Below are 21,574 nucleotides of genomic sequence, written 5' to 3' on the forward strand. Positions count from 1 at the left end.
CAAAAAAATCCCCCAAAAATGGGGGGTCGAATATCTAAAAGGTAACCTAAGTATAAGTATTACCGGTAGATGTAATCTCTCAAGACGCTGGCTGTGTGGAAATCCTGTACCGGTATACCGTATGTACCGTAGCTTCAGCTACATACAGTGTACCGCGCTGAGCCAATCAGGGAGAGCGATGTATTCAATTATTGAATGCAAAGCCTGCTCGGATTGGCGGAGTAACATCAGCCCGCCTCTCTGACTCTGCCAATCCGAGCAGGCTTTGCATTCAATAATAGAATACATGGCTCACTGTGATTGGCTCAGCGCAATCACAGTGAGTAGCCGAAGCTACGGTACATACGGTATACCGGTACAGGATTCCCGCACAGCCAGCGTCTTGAGATTATATCTACTGGTAATACTTAGGGTACCTTGGAGATATTATGAGAGATTACATGTATTACAGTACTTGGGGTACCTTGGAGATCTATGAGAAATCTGATGTTTTTTAAGGGTGTTGCCTTGCTTCGGAAGGGGGGTAGTCTTATACGGTGAGTATAGCCCAAAACTTATGTTTTAACTTGAAAATTAGGGGGGTCGTCTTATACACCCAGTTGTCTTATACACCGGAAAATACGGTATTTTGAGGGAACAGCAAATTTACACTGTTATACAAGCTGTACACTCACTACTTTACATTGTAGCAAAGTGTAATTTCTTCAGTGTTGTCACATAAAAAAATATAATAACATTTTTACAAAAATGTGAGGGGTGTACTTCCGTTTGTGAGATACTGTATATATTTATGTATATATATTTAAAAATCTTTGGATTGTATACATGTCTTATGAGCACCTCTGCCATACCACAGTACATAATCTTTACACCAGAACTATGCCATTGGCAGTGAAAAGTTCCTGGTCTTATCCGATTCCTCACCAGCTTCAAGAATTAACAAACCTATACCAGTATCTGCATGGAGCCAGATATAATCTCCAAAGGTTATTTGTCAGGTTGCAGATGCCATATTGACTTCTAGCAACCCCTTCAGTGTAAGTTCAAAGGAACTAGACTTTTGTTTCACAGAACTTCATTCCATTAGAAAATAACCACTACACTACAAGAGTCTCTTACCCTTCTCTTTCTTTTTCCTTCCGTTTTTGTGGCGCTTTTACAGATGATTAATAGCATTCAGCACTCAAGCAGAATATTATAGTGTATTTATGAAAAACACTTGTTCGACTTACATCAAATGGCCCATTAGTTACAGAGTACTTTACACAAAAAAAATCTAATATGAATAGAAAAAGAGCTGTTGCCAATTAGATGATAAGCAAACCTATACTCAGTTTGTTAGCTGAAATGTAGCTGGCATAAATAAAGAGTTATCAAAGGGCTTTTCATGGAGAAATTGTTGCGGCCGACTTTTACTATGACAAAAACCCAGGCATTGCCCAGCATGAACCCTGATCCTCCTTTGTGCAGAGATGAGATGACCAAACATTGTTCACTGTAACCCCAACTCACCCCCTTCAAACGCAATGGTAAAATGCAATGGGAAAAGAACAGAAAAAAATCATAAGATGTCTGTGGTTTTGTCTAAAATAGACAGTGTGTTGCGACTTGCGGCCAATAGATCATGAAAATTACTTGGTTGGTGGCAAAAAAAGTGGAGACAATAATGTCATCACTCACATGTCTATGGTTGCATCATGCGCATGTCTGGGGATAAATACAGCTTGGCCACCCCTAAGAAATGTAAGGCCTTAGGTCACATTCTCGTTGTCAGTCCACAAACCCCAGCCTATTTGTAAAGTCACAAGATAATGAGCAGCTTAAAGCGGAGTTCCACCCAAAAGTGGAACTTCCGCTTTAAGCAGTTCTAACCACCTGACATGCCACATTTTGCCTGTCGTTTTTTTTTGGGGGGGGGAGCGGGTACCTAGTTTTGACATGTACCCGCTCCTACTTCCGCTCGGAGCGCTGCGGTGCCCTAAGCGGAAGTTCTCCACTCCCCCTTCCTCCCTGCAATCTTCTGGGACATGTCGGAGGTCCCAGAAGATTGCCGGCCAATCACGACGCGTAGCACAACTCGCACATGCGCAGTGCGTACCCGGCTGTGAATCCATAAACTGTCACAGCCGGGTGCCCACACCAATGATGCCGGAACCACAGACTAGAGAGGGAGAAGAGCGAGGCTTCAGGCGGCCACATCGCTGGACTGTTGGACATGTGAGTGTGTTTAGGCTGGAACTCTGCTTTAACCACTTTATGACTGCTCACTTTACTGCTATTGCAGTGACCAGTGACGTAGACCTACGTCGCTGGACTCCTAGTGGTCTCAGCGTATCGGGCCAGAGGAGGAGAGGCGGCGATTGCCATCTCTCTTCCCCGATCATTGGGAAAAGTGTGAGAAGATCCGCCCGTTTGTGTAAACAAAACAGGCGGATCTTCTCTGTGACAGACAGGGATAGATCACAGGATTCAGCATAGCTGAACCTGTAATCTCTGTCTGTGTCACAGAAACCCCCCCCCCCCCACACGTCAGTAAGCATGAGGCATACATTTAACCCCTTGATCACCAACAGTGTTAACCCCTTCCCTGCCAGTGTCATTATTACAGTAACAGTGCATATTTATAGCACTGACTACTGTAGTAATATCACTGGTCCCCCCAAAAGTGTCAAAAATGTAAATTAGGGGTCCGATCTGTCTGTCGCAATGTCACAGTCCCGCAAAAAATTGCAGATCGCCGTTACTAGTAAAAAAAAACAATAAAAATTACAAATCTTTCCCGTAGTTAGTAAACGCGATAACTTTTGCGCAAACCAATCAAAATATGTTTATTGCGATTTTTTTTTTTTTACCAAAAAATATGTAGCATAAAACAAATTGGCCTAAAATGTAAAAAAAAAATTTGATTTTTAATTTTTTTTTTGGGAAGGTTATATATTGGAATGTGAAAAATATTGTTTTTTTTTTCAAAACTGTCGCTCTTTTTTTCAAAAATTAAAAATTGCACAGGTGATCAAATAGCACCAAAAGAAAGCTCTATTTTTGGGAAAAAAAGGACGTAAATTTCATTTGGGTACAGCGCCGCACGACTGCGCAATCGTCTGTTAAAATAACACAGTGCCGAATCACAAAATATGGTATGGGTAAAATCTTCGGGTCTTAACCACTTAAAGCGGAGTTCCAGCCATTTACTCACCCGTCCAACGGTCCAGCGATGCAGCCGCCAGAAGCCTCGATCCTCTCCCTCGGCGCCGACATCACTGCTGTGGGCACCCGGCTGTTACAGTTTGCGGCTTCACAGCCGGGTACCCACTGCGCATGCGCGAGTCGCGCTGCGCGCCGTGATTGGCCGGCAATCTTCTGGGACCTCTGACGTGTCCCAGAAGATTGCAGGGAGGGAGGGGGAGAGGAGAACTTCCGCTCAGGGCGCCGCGGCGCTCCGAGCGGAGGTGGGAGCGGGTACCTGTCAAAACTAGGTACCCGCTCCCCCCCCCCCAAAAAATGACATGCCAAATGTGGCATGTCGGGGGGTCAGGACTCCCTAAAGTGGAAGTTCCACTTTTGGGTGGAACTCCGCTTTAAGCCCCGGAGGATTTGGCTGCTAAAAGACCAGGGGGTTTTTTGCGATTTTTTACTGCGTGACTTTGACGGACAATTGCGCGGTCGTGCGAAGCTGTACCTAAACGAATTTCACGTCCTTTTTTTCCCACAAACAGAGCTTTCTTTTGGTGGTATTTGATCACCTGTGCGATTTTTTGATCATGCGCTATAAACCACAAAATAGCGTAATTTTTTTATATGAAATTCCCCCCAAAAAAAATGTAAAAATCAAAATTTTTTAACATTTTCGGCCAAATTGTTTTACGCTACATATGTTTGGTAAAAAAAATCGCAAAAAGCGTATTTTGATTGGTTTGCGCAAAAGTTATCGCGTTTACTAACAAAGGGAAAGATTTTTGTCATTTTTGGTGTTTTTTTTTTTAACGAGTAATGGCGGCGATCTGCGATTTTTTTTGCGGTACTGCGACATTGCGGCGGACAGATCGGACCCTTGAATGACATTTTTGACACTTTTGGGGGTACCAGTGACATTACTGCAGTAATCAGTGCTATATATATGCACTGTTACTGCAAAAATGACACTGGCAGGGAAGGGGTTAACTTTATTGGACAGGGAGGGGTTAAGTGTGTCCTAGGGGCGTGTTTCTAACTGTGCAGGGACATGGCTATTGGTGTAAAAGCAAAGATCAACGGTTCTACATAGTAGAACTGTCAGATCTTCATTTTTACACCAGGGAGAATGACGGGCCGCTTGTTTACATAAGCCGCTCCGCCTTTCTCCCTTCACAGGAGCGATCGTAGTGTGACCGGCGGACATCGAGTCCGCCGGACACACGCACTGACTTGTCTGTGAACGAGCCGCGGCTGGCGCGCGCCCGCCCGCTATAGGCTCGCAAGTCAGTGACAGGCGAGTGACGTATCGATACGTCACTCTGCCTGGCCGGGGCTGACCGCCGCAGTATATAGTCGTGCGGCGGTCGGCAACCGGTTAAAGTGGATAATAATACGTTCATTGAGAATTTTTTTGTCAAAGACATGTAGCTAAATACATTTTGGCCTAAATATATGACAAAAATGTAATATATTGGATATTTTTTAACAGTCAAAGTAGAAAATGTAAATGTTTTCTCTTTTTTTATTAATATCGCGAAAAATAAAAAGCGCAAAGGTGATCAAATACCACCAAAAGAAAGCTCTGTTTATGGGAAAAAATGACGTTAATTTAGTTTGGGTACAGCATTGCATGACCGCGCAATTGTTAGTTAAAGTCACGCAGTGCCAAGTTGAAAAAAGTGGACTGGTCATTGAGCAAAATCTTCCGGGGCTAACGTGGTTAATAGGTGACATCCATAGTAGCTCTGGAAGTGCAATATTCTACCCTATTTAAGTCAAGCAAAGTCAAACAACAAAGCAAAGTATAAGCCTCAGTATACCAATCCTTTCTCCAAGCTGAGCAAAAGTTCTGCTTTGCTACTGAATAATGTAAAGCTTTCATCATCCAGGGGAATTGTAGATCTGTCAGAATCCATAATACTTTGTAATGGACCACGAAAGTTCTACTGCACCAGCAAAAGGCTGTATCTCGTATACGAGCAAAAGACACCTCTGAGAAATCAGACATTCACTGCTGAGATACACACTATTAAAGCTATGCTAATCCATTCAATGTACCGTAGCACATTGCCTCTCATTGCACTGGCAATAAAGTAGTTAAGAAATGGGCTGCGATCAGATAATTTCTCTTCAATGGGGCAAAAAAGAAAGGATAAATTGGGCAATTACTAAAGACTTTGTACAATCTGACGTAGACAATTTTTCATGTAAAGTCACATGGAATAAAACGACTACATTAATCAGGATTATAGTCTCCTAGCAGAAGCCAGATACGTTTATTTAACATCGGACAGTGGAAAGATCATGGTAAATGCAATCATAAACATTTTCACTGCTCTCGGTTGCTTCCTGACAGTTTTCATTCCCATTGATGTGTGTATGTGTATATTTGTGTATATAACATGTATACAGTATCTCACAAAAGTGAGTACACCCCTCACATTTTTATGAATATTTTATTATATTTTTTCATGTGACAAAAAAATGACACTTTGCTACAATGTAAAGTAGTAAGTGTACAGCTTGTATAACAGTGTAAATTTGCTGTCACCTCAAAATAACTTAACACACACCCATTATGTCTAAACCATTGGCTCATTAGTGAGTACACCCCTAAGTGAAAATGTCCAAATTAGGCCCAAAATGTCAATATTTGAGCATGGAGTTCACCACAGCTTCACAGGTGGCCACTGGAGTCCTCTTTCACTCCTCCATGACGACATCACCGAGCCAGTGGATGTTAGAGACCTTGCACTCCTCCACCTTTCATTTGAGGATGCCCCATAAATGCTCAATAGGGTTTAGGTCTGGAGAGATGTTTGGCCATCCATCACCTTTACCCTCAACTTCCTTAGCAAGGCAGTGGTCATCTTGGAGGTGTGTTTGGGGTCGTTAGCATGGTGGAATACTGCCCTGCGGCCCAGTCTATGAAGGGAGGGGATCATGGTCTGCTTCAATGTTTCACAGTACATGTTGGCATTCATGGTTCCCTCAATGAACTGTAGCTCCCCAGTGCCAGCAGCACTTATGCAGCCCCAGACCAAGATACTCCCACCACCATGCTTGACTGTAGGCAAGACACACTTGTCTTTGTACTCCTCACCCAGTTGCCGCCAGACACGCTTGGCACCATCTGAACCAAAGAAGTTTATCTTGGTCTCATCAGACCACAGGACATGGTTCCAGTAATCCATGTCCTTAGTCTGCTTATTTTCAGCAAACTGTTTGCAGGCTTTTTTGTGCATCATCTTCAGAAGAGGCTTCCTTCTGGGACGACATCCAATGCAAACCAATTTGATGCAGTGTGCGGTGTATGGTCTGAGCACTGACAGGCTGACCCCAGCACCCCTTCAACCTCTGCAGCAATGCTGGCAGCACTCATACCGCTATTTCCCAAAGACAACCTCTGGATATGATGCTGAGCACGTGCACCCAACTTCTTTGGTCGACCATGGTGAGGCCTGTTCTGAGTGGAACCTGTCCTATTAAACCACTGTATGGTCTTGGCCACCGTGCTGTAGCTCAGTTTCAGGGTCTTGGCAATCTTCTTATAGCCTAGGCCATCTTTATGCAGAGCAACGATTCTTTTTTTCAGATCCTCAGGGAATTCTTTCCCATGAGGTGCCATGTTGAACTTCCAGTGACCAGTATGAGAGTTTAAGAGCGATAACACCACATTTAACACACCTGCTCCCCATTCACACCTGAGAACTTGTAACACTAACGAGTCACATGACACCGGTGAGGTACTGTAAGTTATCAAGACAATATTTTCACTAAAAATACACTAAAATCATTATTAGCAGACACAACATAACAGAGAATTTAAAGGAAAAAAATGTATAATCTTCTTAAATGTTAACACTTTTCACAAATATTTTATTTTACAATTGTATTAAATTATTTATTACAATGTTTAATGATTTTCTTTTTTTACAATTTTTTCTTTTTTTACAGGACAGGGAAGCCTGCAGCGCTGTGGGGGGGGGGGGTGAGGGGGGGGGGGCAATACAGTGAAAAGGGGGCACACGGGGAGGGGTGGGGAAATCTGAAGCAGTCAGAACAGGGAGGGGGATCAGTGTTGGAGAGGCAATTATAGGAATTATGCCCTGCGTCTGTGTCTCTCCCTGCAGCAGCTAAAAGCTGTTAGGAGGGGGAGAAACTGTCTTTCAACTGCTGCAGAGAACCTCACAGAGCTTCCTTCTGTAATTGCCCCCCCCCCCCCCGCCTGACCACACTGATTCCCTGTGCAGTTGGGGCCCCCCTGTATGCCCGGGCCCCCTAGAGGAGAACTGGTGGTCCTCCCCTATCAGCGGCCCTGAATATGGAACTAATTTTGAGTGAACTTGTGCTTTAAGTGCAAGGCGTAAAACAGGTTTTCTTAACTGCTGCCTGCTCCAGCTGCAAATGCTTGTCCTCCCCTTGCTCCTTCACTGCCTATTTAGCTGAAGTGAGAAGAGAAATATGCTGTACTTCTGGGTTTAGGTAGGATATGACAGCACTGATACTTGGAGACTGGATGTTCTGGTACCCCATACTATCACATAGGACAGGTAGACAACTCTCTGTCCCGTGTAGGTTTAATGTTGCAACTTAGAGGTTATGCAGAGCTTTTTCTTTTAGCTCCCACCAGCCAAATGAATAGATTGGGAGCAGAAACAAGGAGTGTATGTACAGCAGGGGAGTGCAGTATTTGAGTGAACCTGATTAGCAGTGTTGGGGTAGTTACTCAAAAAATGTAACTAGTTACTAGTTACTTCTGTAAATTGTAATGAGATTACTTACTAGTTACTGCATTTGAAAAGTAACTTCACTACTTATTACTTTACTGTCCTCTTTCTTAATTGACCGTGTAGAAGAAGATACATGACACTCTTTCTGCATAGAGTTTATTGTATAAACACAGGCTTTGGGAAACATGAGAACAAATCCTGAAAAAAACAGAATAAAACATAAAGTGCAACAAAAAGTCATAAACTTCATCCCTCTCTATTCTTCGAAATAACGATTGTATCGCACGGCTTGGGTAACGCAGGAAAGCGCGTTCCTATAGCCTAGTAAAGTAGTGTAGTTACTTCCTATAGCCTAGTAAAGTAGTGTAGTTACCTCCTATAGCCTAGTAAAGTAGTGTAGTTACTTCCTATAGCCTAGTAAAGTAGTGTAGTTACCAATATTAGTATTGTAACTAGTTACATTACTTAGTTACCAAAAAAAGTAATGTAGTTACTGTAATCAGTTACTTTGTAACTAGTTACCCCCAACACTGCTGATTAGCCTTTCATGGGAGCACTTACACTAGTGCACATAGAGCAATGAGTAAACTATGTGCTAGGATGCAGCCTTGTCTGCCTGAAAAAGTTTGGTAGCATACAAGAGATCCAAACTCACCAAAAGCAAGGACCTTTTATGTGTCTGCACTAAATATAATCTTTGTGATGAAAAACAGGGGGGAAGGTGAAAACACATACCCCCAGAGGTCTGCGCTTGCTCTACTAAAACCAACCAAGTGTATAAAAATTACACCTAAAACCAAAATTTATGTTGAAATATGTGCTATTAGACAGTGATAGGTAAGCTTGGTATGTTTAAATATTTAAAAAAACAAGTTGGTGTTATTGTGCCCCCAATACCGTAAAAAAAAACAGGTATACAATAGTAAATTAAAAATGATAAAAATGTAAACGTGTGTACTAGATACATGGTACAACTAAATGATACGTGCATATGCTCTGGGTAACCAAAGACACAAACAATGCTAGTATACCAAACAGTATTTGTTTGTACAAAAAAGAAAGTCCAGAAAATTCTAATAAATCCAAAATAAACACAGATTGAAGTTCCAGTCAGAATGGTCAAAGTGTTCCCAGGAGAAGAAGACTGCACCGCTACCTTATGCAAGGAATGTAGACCAAGGACACTACAAGTGCTGGAGGAATGTTCGAAAAACTCACCAGATGATGTGGATCATCTCTTGTCTTATGACAAAGGGGATCAGCCGGGCTTAGGTGGTCTCCCCCACCAGAGGATGTGTCTGTATCTCCTGGGTCCACTCGTGCCTCCTCTCCTCCTTCTTACTCCTTATTTCCCAGAAGGCTCAGCGTGTTTAGATGTGTAGAGAAAGGAATACAAAATCCTCATAGTGCATTCAAATAAAATTTATTGAAAAAATAGTTGGCCCAAAAGTTCCATATAAATCCCCCAAACAGGCCCAAAGATCCAAGGGAATGACACAGTGAAAAATGTATATACCACGGGAAAGGTATGAGCACCTACCCGGGTGTAGACATGGTGGGAAGCACAGGGACGCCGAACGGACAGCGTGTGTTCCACTGCTGACTTCCGCCTACTGGTCACATGGTCTACGTGCGCTCCAAAAGTAAGCGTTTCGTCATCAACGCGTGACGTCCTCAGATCTTGGAATCTTGGATTTTGGTTTTAGGTGTCCATTTTATACACTTGGTGTAAGTACAGCAAGCGCAGACCTGTGGGGGTATGTGTTTTCACCTTCCCCCCTGTTTTCATTCAGTCTATTTCCATAGCAGGAGGGGGCCTAGCAGCTGCTCACCACATATATTAAATCATCACTTCCAATACTATTATATAATTTTTTTGGTTCACCATTAATACTATTTCACTAATAGAGGTGGTTCTTGGCACGGGTGAATTTATTTGTTTTTTCCATAATCTTTGTAATGTAGGAGCTCTGAACCTCATGCGGATGTGTTTTTACTCGATGGGTGGTTTGTAGTCCTAGAGGCTGCTCACCAGCAAATGTGGGGTCTTGCTGGACACCAGAGGACTTTGTTGAAGTTTTGAAAGGATGGGAGCACCCCACCAGCTTGTACAGGTTTTTAAAGGATTTGTAGACCTTTCTGATCTAAGTGCCTGCATCATACAGTTTTAGCCCTTATGAAGGGGGGAGTACTGAGCCTCCAAAACGCACTGGCTGTTACAAAATAAAAATCCTTTAAAAATCTGTGCAAGCTGGTGTGGCGCTCCCATCCTTTCAAAACTGCACTAAACATAATGGAAACAAACAATTCACATGGGCTAAATAAATGATGGTGCCACATACAAGGTATTCACAACTGTAGAGATACAGGCTTGTATTAATTCTGCTGCAACGTAATCCAAGTCCCAGCATGACCTGCCACAGCCTTGTAGCACAAACCACCAACCAACATAGACATAGAGCCTGGGAGTTACATTCTAACTGCTGTGTATTATGATATAGATATTAGTTACTGTACATGTATCATTCTGTGGTTTATAAGAGAATGCCAGTGTTGACCATGATGACTATGATGACTATTGACTATTGGGTTGAATTATCTGCTGGCTTCTTATATCACTTTTGACCTTTTTAGCAGTAGTTTCTGTCTCCATCTTCTCCCACAAGCCTATAAAAAGTAATGTATTCTCAGCTGGATTCTTCTTTTATAGAGAAACCTCTGGCAGAATGACACCATCATTTGGCTTTGGGATGACCACAGCTGGTAGATGGAACTTTGCTGGACTTATCTCCCCACTGGAGTCCCTGAGAGATACAAGAAAGTGGCATATGAATCAGTTTCCAGCAACCACTCTAATTTAAAAGATCAATTCTGGATACAATTGGTTTATTAAGAAAGCATGATTTCAAAAGCAAACGGTAGTCAGTTTTTATTTATTAGTGCTATAAGATATGTATTGAATTAGCAGCAATATTGTTAACATGACAAGTAGATAACCTGAGGCACTCGGACCATCAGACATCTGTAGCCTAAACTGAACCCTGGTCTACAGGCAAATAAATAATGGTACAATTTAGTATCACATAAATAACAATGTAGGTAAAGTAGAATCAGAAATAACACAAATTAATACAGCTCTGCATTCAATAATAAAGCATTACAAGTATTTTTTTTTATATTTATGGTTAGCAGATTTTCACAATGAAATATGGTGACACTGAACCTATGTTTAATAACACCCTAATTTGTAGCCGTACCCACAAACCCCACCCCCATTTTAGCATGTCCTGAAACAATCGGTCACAGATTTTTGCAACAAAGAGCAGACGTTCAAAGTATAAAGACAAAACACTTCAGGCTATGCGCACTGTGGCACACTGCCAGCATGGCCAAATTATTATACAGTAGGTGGGGCTTAAAGGGGTGTGGTTAAATAAACGCAGCAACAATTTTTCTGGCTCTGAGGAAGGGGGTTCGCCCCTGAAACGCGTCAGCCCAGCCACAGCAGCCCCATGCGACACTCTGCATGCCTATTTGCTACATATGGGACCTTGGCTACCTTAGAGATTGTATATGCGATGTTGATGTGTGTATTATCACACCTGCCTTGTGAGTATTCTGTATACTTTTTAATATTTTAATAAATGGTTTTAGCGGAGATGCACTAGGTCGGTGCGCCCTCTTTTCTTTTTTTGTCTTTTCTCCCAGTTGGTTCTGGATACCCTTGATCCTGAGGGGGCAGCAAGACCATTGGCTTTTTACCCTCTGAGTCTGAAGTGCACCTCTCTCTACTCCGTCAGATTCTACTTGAGCGCAGGAGATTTGCTTTACTACTTAAATAAAACCTGAACTTGTACTGATATTGGGTCAAGCGTAGAGTATAGGGGGTCAGGTTTAGGTAGCACCCAAAGTTCAGGAATTTAGCAGTAGCTAATGCAGGGATCAGAATTAGGTAGTGTAGAGAATGCAGGGGTTAGAATTAGGTAGTGTAGAGAATGCAGGGGTCAGAATTATGTAGTGTAGAGAATGCAGGGGTCAGAATTCGGAAGTGTAGAGAATGCAGGGGTCAGAATTATGTAGTGTAGAGAATGCAGGGGTCAGAATTCGGAAGTGTAGAGAATGCAGGGGTCAGAATTATGTAGTGTAGAGAATGCAGGGGCAGAATTAGGTAGTGTAGAGAATGCAGGGGTCAGAATTAGGTAGTGTAGAGAATTCAGGGGTCAGGATTGAAATAAAATTCCGGTCAAAAGATAACTAACCTTCAATCTATTTCCATCCCCATTCTAAGCCCTGTACTAAATACCCTGTAAAGGAAAGATGTTTATACTTACCTAATCTAAGGGCTCTCTGGTCTGGTCACAGGATCGAGTCCCAGCGCCAGTTCCATTATAGAGGAGTGACAGTAGACAATAGATCAGCCATTGTCGCTGCTCGCTCTTCTTCTCTGAAACCGACCACTGGGGAGATCACATGACTGGGGATCCCTTAGATTAGGTAATTATACATAATACCATCTTTTATTTACAAGGTAGTTAGCATAGGATTTAAAATGGGGGTGGGAGTAGATTTAAGCTTAGTTAGCTTTTGACCGGACTTGCTTTAAATAATGCTCAGAGTTTAGGGATCAGGGACTGTCCCTAGAAAGCAGGGCAATCGGTTACCTTGTGGGCTTATACAGGAGAACTTGGATTGAGGGGGGGGGAACACTGGGGGCTAATCAGGAGTGCTGCATGCACATGTGCTGACAAAGAACATGCTGATAAGAGGAGAAAGCAGAGTGAGTAGAGGGCTGACCTAATTAGTTTGCTGCTACTCCTTTCCTGCCCAATCAGCAGGCTGGGGAGGAGGGAGGACACCATTGTATTCCTTGAAAAGACACTGTCACGTTGCCAATTCAGCCCCCCCTCCCCTTTTTACCCACTGATACTTGCCCTTGTCTTCGTTTGTGGCAATTCCCAGCGGTTTCTGGCTGTGGGAGAATATGTGATCTTCTTGTGACAATCAAAGTCAATAGCTAGGCCTGAGTACCGTCACATTATAAACGTAGCAACATTAACACTCCCCCTAGCACCCAACATCACTCTAATGCTGGCCATACACTATACGAAAAACCGTTTTAGCTCATTTTTGAACAACGAATAATCAGCCATGAGAGCAAATGATTTTGCCATCATGTAACAACCGAATTGTGATCGATAAATCATTCAAAGGACATGAATTAATCATTTTTTTCTTTCGTTTACTTTGTCCTGGCCATGCCACAGATCATGCGTCAGGGGGCATGATTGGCTTAGAAATTTGTTCCTGGGTCCTTGACATTTGTGTGCACAGACCCTCTCCAGGGTCAATATATATGTGCTGTGCTATTGCCATAGCAATGGTGACCAGTTTAGGACCCCGAGTTCCGTTGTTCTAAATTTTTTGGAATATTGATGCTAAGTCTAAGTGCAGTAAGACAGCTGATATTCTATTGCATTCAGGCAGATGAAAATCTTCGGGTGTTAAGTTCAAGTATTTTAGAGTGATATTTGCTGTTGTCATTTTAGGTTTTTGTAATAGTGATGGTAACTTATTTTTTATAAAGGCGTTACATTTGTATAAATATAACTATATAAGCAACATGTTCCTATACCCCAATATAAATGGTTATCAATCCCTCCAACACTAAACAGAAGCCCACATAAGGGGAAGGAAGTTGGGACTTTCCGACACCAAGGAAAATATTAAGCAGTATGCAAAAACATGCAATATTTATCTAAAAGTACATTTTATTGAAATAACATATAAAATTACCACTAGAACAGGGGACTATATAGTACAACATAAAGTCTTCCTCAGGGGGATGGCATCCCTTTGTAGTTTCAAAAGATATCTGCAATACATATACAGTATATGTCAGTAACACAGAAACAATTAAATTGCAATATCATAGTGTGGTTATCACCCAGATGAATTTTACCATGTATACACAAACTTTCATTCAATATACAATAGACAAAAGGCCACTAATTATAAACATGTGGGATGTCTGCAGGAGGGGAGTGGCAGCACCACAGATTGTTCCATATTTTTAAGGAGCACAAGGGATCACAAAGAAGATCCCCAGGGATCTACACAAGCCTAATGAAAAATATCTAAGCAATGAGAAAGATGCCAGAACAGATATAGCTCAGATCAGGGGTGTCAAACTCAATTTCACCATGGGCCACATCAGCAACATGGTCGCCCTCAAGGGGCCAATTGTATCTGTAAGTCTAGATGCCCCCTTCCCCTTACATCAGATGCCAAGTGCCCCCCACCATCAAAAGTCAAGAGTCCCCCACCCTTCCTTCCATCACAATGGGAGCAGAGCTGGGAAGCGGATAGTGCAGGGTCTGGAGGAAGACCAGAGGAGGGCTGGAGTCTTCTGATTGCTAGGACCAGGGGAGGTGGAGCCAAGGGGGTGCTGCAGCTGCACAGAAAGGAGCAGGATCTGTAGGAGGAGTTCTGTCCTCCTCTCTGCTGTTGACTGCTGAGACAGGGGGTGGTGGAGATGAGGGGAGTGCTGCAGCTGCAGGATAGGTGTGAGGGCCACATGAAATGACATGGAGAGCCGCATTCGGCCCACGGGCCTTGTGTTTGACACATGTGGCTTAGATAAATACATTGTTGAGGAGTTAAAGAGTTGATATATATGAAAGTAAATGGTAATAATTTGGGTACGTATCTTATTACCCAGACCTTAAATCAAGGGGAGGACCTCAAGGTGGATGACTCTCTTCCTTTGGAGAATGAATTTAAATGCCCCAAGAGTCTGATAATGAAACACGTATAAACACTGCAATCCGTAAAATGTGTCACCTTGCCCACAATTTGTATAAATATAAATTAGTTTGTACTACTTATGTGATTCTGGGTGGTTTCAAAAAGCTGCACTTTTTTTTTTTTGTATGACATGCTGAAAAATGTCATTAAAAAGATGACTTGATTGCAAAAGATTGAGGTGTGCTGGCAGCATATTCTTCTTTACTTTGTTCCAGCACGCACTGCATTCTGAGATTGTACAATAAGCTGGGCATGCGCGGATCAGTGTACAGCTACAAGAATATTGCTGGCAGGCACAAAAGGATATTTTATTGCAGAAGAGACATACAGAGTCTCTACTGCAATAAAAGCTTACCTCCTAGCATTTTTTTTTGTTCCACTTTAACTGTTATTAGTGTCCTCCACCCGGCTATGCAGTGTAAGAGGACTCTGTACATCATGGGAATGGATGGACAAACATCCTCTGACAGTTAAAACCGCTGTCATAAATGTATTCTATCTGTGTATTTAGCTGTTTGCCTGGAGTTTAGTTTTAAAGTGCATCTGTTTTGTTTTGGTCGGAATAGGGAACTATGTCCAGGCCCCTTCTTAGTTTTTTGGGGGAGGGTTTTGCTGTTCTACTGGGGGGTCCTTTATTTCACTATGGCATGAAGTGAAGGGAAATCTCCATTGGAAACCCAGACATCAAAGAAAAGCTAAATTGGGTTTTATTATTTTCCCTAAAGTGTGTTTTATTCCAGTTACATCCCTGTTTCCTGTCCATGTGAGAAATATTTCCCAGGACAGAAAATGAGCAAAAATCTTCCAAATGGGGCAACTGACTGCAATAAGAATTTTCCAGTGGTTAGAGCCATTCCCTGTTCTAGCCAAAATTAGGAAAATATGGCTAGATATCATCTTTAGAAATAATTAATAAAACAATACTGAAAAATAACTATTATTATTTTATTTTGTTGCAGTTTTGGATCATCCAATAAACTTGACGGCCTCTGAGGTGTCAAGGACAAGTGCCCTGGTGTCATGGCAGCCGCCAATTTCTGCTATTGAAAATTATATTCTGACTTACAAATCCACCAACGGCAGCAGAAAGGTGAGTCACCAATTTAGCATGCACCTAGTCTACATCCATTTTGAAAATACAAATTTTATTATTTACTTGAGAAAATACACCTTAGCCATGCATACTCCCAACTGCCAAGCCCTGACTTACCATTTGGCACCACATGAAAATAAATTAGGCTTTTAGTATACAAGATTAGGCTTTTGTTTGTTATTAAGCTTTGGTTGTTATGTTAGAAGGTTTTAACATGTGAGTGGGTGGGAAGCTAAAGCGCAGCAGCATTTTGCCTGTCTTTATTCCAAAGTTGCAGGACAGAAACCTCATCATCATCATATTACGTATGAACAGAGAAGCAATACAGCTAGGTATCGACATGAAGTGATCATTGCCTATACTTCCCAACTTTCTGAGATAAGAAAGAGCGACAGCATTGAGCCAAAAGTATGTAGCCAAAGGATGTGTCATGTCCCCAGATAATAAATATGCAGAAAATGATTGGTCAAACCCACAAGCACCACACTACTACACCACTACTTTTCATATGTAATAAATATAAAAGGTTTAGAGCCGGTTCACACTAGCGCGACTTGTCAGACGACTTGTCAGCCTGACAAGTCGCGCTCCCTCGCGGTCCATTGACCGCTACAGGACCAGTTCTAATAGGAGCGACACAAGTCGCTCCGACTTAGAAAAAGGGTCCTGTACTACTTCAGGGCGACCTCGGAGCGACTTGCATAGACTTCCATTATGTGAAGTCCCTGCAAGTCGCTCCGAAGTCGTGGTACATGGTAATGCACAAGTCGCCCCCGAAGTAGTAAGGAGTTGTGTCGCCTCAGTGTGAACCGGCTCTGAGTGCAGCATAAAAAGTACATTTTTAGAGACGTATACTCACTAGACAAAAAAGAGGGCCAGCTAAGGAGGTAGGAGGAACAGAGAAATTTGGTTCCAAAATTTGGAGACAGTCTCTCCAAAAAGAACAGGTATTTGAGGAATTCTAATGCTCACTTCACGTGCTTGTACTGCAAAGGCCAAATAAAAAAGGTTTATTGCAGCATAAAAAGTACATTTTTAGAGAGGTATACTCACTAGACGAAAAAGAGTGTCAGCTAAGGAGGTAGGAGGAACAGAGAAATGTGGTTCCAAAACAAGGATAGTCTCTCCAAAAAAGAACAGTTAATTTGAGGAATTCTAATGCTCGCCTCACGTGATTTTACTTCAAAGGCCTATTTGATTAAATCATTTAGGTGGGCTGTCCATCTAGGCCCTCATGCTACAAAGTTGTGGGTAAATCTAAAGGACCTTAACCACTTAAGCCCCGGAAGATTTTACCCCCTTCCTGACCAGGGCCTATTTTGCGATTCGGCACTGCGTGACTTTAACGGACAATTGCGCGGTCGTGCGACACTGTACCCAAACGAATTTGACGTCCTTTTTTTCCCACAAACAGAGCTTTCTTTTGGTGGTATTTGATCACCTGTGCGATTTTTTGATCGTGTGCTATAAACAAAAAAAGAGTGTAAATTTTGCAAAAATAACAATATTTTTCACATTTTTTTATATGAAATTCCCCCAAAAAAATGTAAAAATCAAAATTTTTTAACATTTTCAGTCAATTTGTTTTATGCTACATATGTTTGGTAAAAAAATCGCAAAAAGCGTATTTTGATTGGTTTGCGCAAAAGTTATTGCGTTTACTAAAAAAGGGAAAGATTTTTGTCATTTTTGTTGTTTTTTTTTTTAACGCGTAATGGCGGCGATCTGCGATTTTTTTGTGGTACTGCGACATTGCGGCGGACAGATCGGACCCTTGACTGACATTTTGACACTTTTGGGGTTACCAGTGACATTACTGCAGTAATCAGTGCTATACATATGCACTGTTACTGTAAAATTACACTGGCAGTGAAGAGGTTAACTTTTTTTGAGGAGGGGCTATGTGTGTCCCTAGGGGCGTGAGTCTAACTGTGATTAGCTGTGGCTTGAGATGTACGTAGTAGAACCGTATGATCATCATTCATACACCAGGAAGAATGACAGGCGGCTTGTTTACATTAGCCGCCTGCCTTTCTCCCTCTCCATCGACGATCGCGAGTGACTGGCGGATGATCGGGTCTGCCGGTCACACGCGCGGGTGGGGGTCCGTGACCACTCGGGAGCGGGAGCGCGTCTCCGGGGGCGCGCGCTCGCTCCCTAGACCCTCACAGGCTAGCGACGTAGTACTACGTCACTCTGCCTGTGAGGGGCTGACCGCCGCAGTAAATAGTCGTGCGGCGGTCGGCAAGTGGTTAAACTAAGATTCCATAATCTAATTGCTAAATGATTGGCCAGCTTTTCAGGTTAGAAAAACCCTGCTGGAGGTGTTTGGTTATTATCCTTCCCCCACCTACAGGGGTGGATTTACTAAAACTGGAGAGTGCGAAATCTGGTGCAGCTGTACATGGTAGCCAATCAGCTTCTAACTTTAATATGTTCAATTAGGCTTTGGTAAAACAAATCTGAAAGCTGATTGGTTTCTTTGCACCAGACTTTGCACTCTTGAGTTTTAGTAAATTACTAGTTCAAACAAACATGTAAGAGTGGGATATCCAAGTTTCCAGGCATTCCTACATTTTTGGCCTTCAACTCTTCAGGCATTCCTACATTTCTGGCCTTCAACTCTGAGTCTTCAGGCATTCCTACATCTCTGACCTCCAACTTAGGTCTATGGCTGGCTTAAAAAATAACTGTTAGGATATAGATCCTAACTCCAGGCTCCTGAACCCTTTTCCCAGAATTAGAGGAATACTAAGGAGGACCATAAAACCAGAGAGCTCTGATATGCAAATAGCAAAAGCAGGTCCCATGGTCACCAACTTTACGTGCTTGTTAATATGCCTCAGGTGCCCAGAAAATGGTGGTGTTCTGGTTTGAAAACCATGTCCAGATTAGGGTTGCCACCCCATCCCTTTAAACCCGATCACATATTAATGACACAGGTTCTACTGATTAAGGTGGTAATTAAACTCACTTAGTGCTTTATCTGCATTAAATTAGCCTCAGAACCTGTGTAACTATTATGTGTTCGGGTTTAAAGGGATGAGGTGGCAACCCTAATCTGGACATGGTTTCCATAACAGATCACCACTATTTTCTGGGCACCTGAGGCACTTTACCAAGCATTAGAAGAAATGGTCAGGTGGCAGAAGGTGGTTTCCATAGACTGAAACTGACAGATTAGTATTTCTAATTTTCTAACAGAATTACTTTAACCACTCCCAGACTGCCTGCTGTATATATACTGTTACCTCTACGTGATTTTGTGCACGAGATCTGGGGCGTACCTGCACTCCGCCGGAGCCCCGCTCCAACTATGATTGGACACAGCCAGAGCCAATCAGCAGGTCCGGTAGCTGTGATGGCCTCCGGGACCTACCCATCATTCCAAGGAGAGGCAGAATGGCAGTCTGCCTATGTAAACAAGGTAGACCCCCGTTCTGTCACAGAGGAAGATGGAGATTTTATGTTTCTGCTAAGCTAAACATGGGTCTGTTTTCCTCTAATGCATCCATAGCCCTCACAGTTAGAAATCACTCCCTAGGAGCACACTTAAACCTTTATTACTCCCCCTGATGTTAACCCCTTCCCTGCCAGTGTCATTTGTACAGTGACAGTGCATTTTTTTTAGCACTGATCACTGTATTGGTGTCGCTGGTCCCCAAAAAGTGTCACTTATGCCCCGTACACACGTGCAGATTATCTGAAGACTTTTGTCTTCAGATTTACCTTTTCTATGTAGTACAAGGGCCTGCCGGATTGCATACAAATTGAAAGTGTTTAGGTTTGACCTCATATTATATGGTTTTGGTAAGTCTACAGACAAAAGTCTTCAGATAATCTGCACGTGTGTACGGGGCATTAGTGTCATATTTGTCCGCCGCAGGGTCGCAGTCTTGCTAAAAATCGCTGATCGACGCCTTCACTCGTAAAAAAAAAAAATAATAAAAAGTCCATAAATTTAGTAGACGCGATAACTTTTGCGCAAACCAATCAATATAGGCTCATTGGAATTTTTTTTCCAAAAATATGTAGCAGAATACATATTGCCCTAAATTGATGAAGAAATTCGATTATTTACATTTTTTTATTGGATGTTTTATAGCAGAAAGTAAAAAATAAAACCACAGAGGTGATCAAATACCATCAAAAGAAAGCTCTATTTGTGAGAAAAAAGGACATCAATTTTTTTTTTGGGTACAGCGTCGCACAACAGCGCAATTCTCAGTTAAAACCTTCCGGAGCTGAAGTGGTTAATTCTGACTGCTTTACAGCTAGGTTTAGACCCCGTTCACACTGGGGCGACACTACTTGCCGGGGCGACCCCACAGGTCGCGGTGCGCAGCTCGCACCGCGACCTCGGAGCGGCCGGCACGGACTTCATAACATTGAAGTCAATGCAGGTCGCTCCGGGGCGCCCCAAAGAAGCTCCGGACCCTTTTTCTAAGTCGGAGCGACTTGTGTCGCTCCTATTAGAACGGGTCCACAGCTTCTCTATGGCAGACGACCTGTCAGGCGACCAGGTCGCCTGACAGGTCGTCCCAGTGTGAACGGGGTCTAATGCCCTGTACACACTATCAGATTATCTGAAGACTTTTGTCTGCAGACTTACCAAAACCATATAATATGAGGTCAAACCTAAACACTTTCAATTTGTATGCAATCCGGCAGGCCCTTGCACTACATAGAAAAGGTAAATCTGCAGACAAAAGTCTTCAGATAATCTGATAGTGTGTACAGGGCATAATGCTCTACCTCTTCCTGAAAGGAGGCAGTAGATACCTTGAAGGTCATAAACAAAGGTCCTTAGGTTTTGTGTATGTATGTTACAATTATATGCCCCTATGGGTACATTTACATGTTTGAAAAAAAATTCCATTACAAAGTAACAATTGTAGCACTTTTTATTATTTGAAAACAACATCATAAAAGCGGGTACTGCCCTTTAAGTAGCCTGTTTTGGATCCTATCTAAGTATTTGAAAAATCCCGTCTAAGGTTCGTAAGGCTGCATTCACATGTCAGCGTTTGGATCGCTGGCAGAACCGCCGCGGTTCCGCCCGCGATCCGGAGATTATTTTAAGCTCTTGTACTCCTTTGGAGCGTATTGCGTCCCGCGATTTTGTTTGCGCGATGTTGCCGCGATTCGGCAGGCGGAAATCGCGGCAACATCGCTCGGCGTTTGGGGGGCTATTGCAAATCAACGGGCAACGCTAGGCGTCCCGCGATTTGCAATAATCTCCGGATCGCGGGCGGAAGCGCGGCGGTTCTGCCCGCGATCCAAACGCTGACATGTGAATGCAGCCTTAGTGTTTGACAAATAATTGTATCCCTATTTTAAAAAATTCTCAAGTTCCTGCTGCATAATCCAGCCATTTCTCTGCTGCAGCTGAGATGTCCTCTGACACCTGTCTCCATTTTTTTTTACCATTGTCTGCTCAGTGCAGAAAGAGGTTGTGGCAGAATAAAAAATGTTGAGGGTGCTTTATTAGTGGGGCAGTTTATGCAATAGTAAGTGCAGACAATAGAATATGTTTTGACATACAGCAAGTAAATATTTAGGTATACAGTAGATGTAATATCAAAAAACCAATCAACCGTTGTGATTAATCGATCCTTGACAAACTGCGCTTCTTGATTAATTAGTACATCATACCTAATAAATTACAACCAATACATAAAATACCAATCATATGATAATAAAGTACAATCAATACATAAAGCACCAATAATCTAAAACTGTGAACAGTTCGGAATGTGAAAAAGTGACA

General features: G+C 42.5%; 1 protein-coding gene across 1 annotated transcript in view; it reads left to right on the plus strand.

The window, feature by feature from the left end:
- The window catches only part of TNR (tenascin R), a 663,536-nt gene that overhangs the window by 574,442 nt on the left and 67,520 nt on the right, over nt 1-21,574 (plus strand). Inside the window, exon 16 of the mRNA XM_082265604.1 lies at nt 15,671-15,801. Coding sequence (XP_082121730.1) covers nt 15,671-15,801 — 131 coding nt within the window. The remainder of the gene's footprint in view (nt 1-15,670; nt 15,802-21,574) is intronic.

Source organism: Pelophylax lessonae, assembly GCF_965119305.1.
Source record: "Pelophylax lessonae genome assembly, chromosome: 8".
Lineage (NCBI taxonomy): Eukaryota > Metazoa > Chordata > Amphibia > Anura > Ranidae > Pelophylax > Pelophylax lessonae.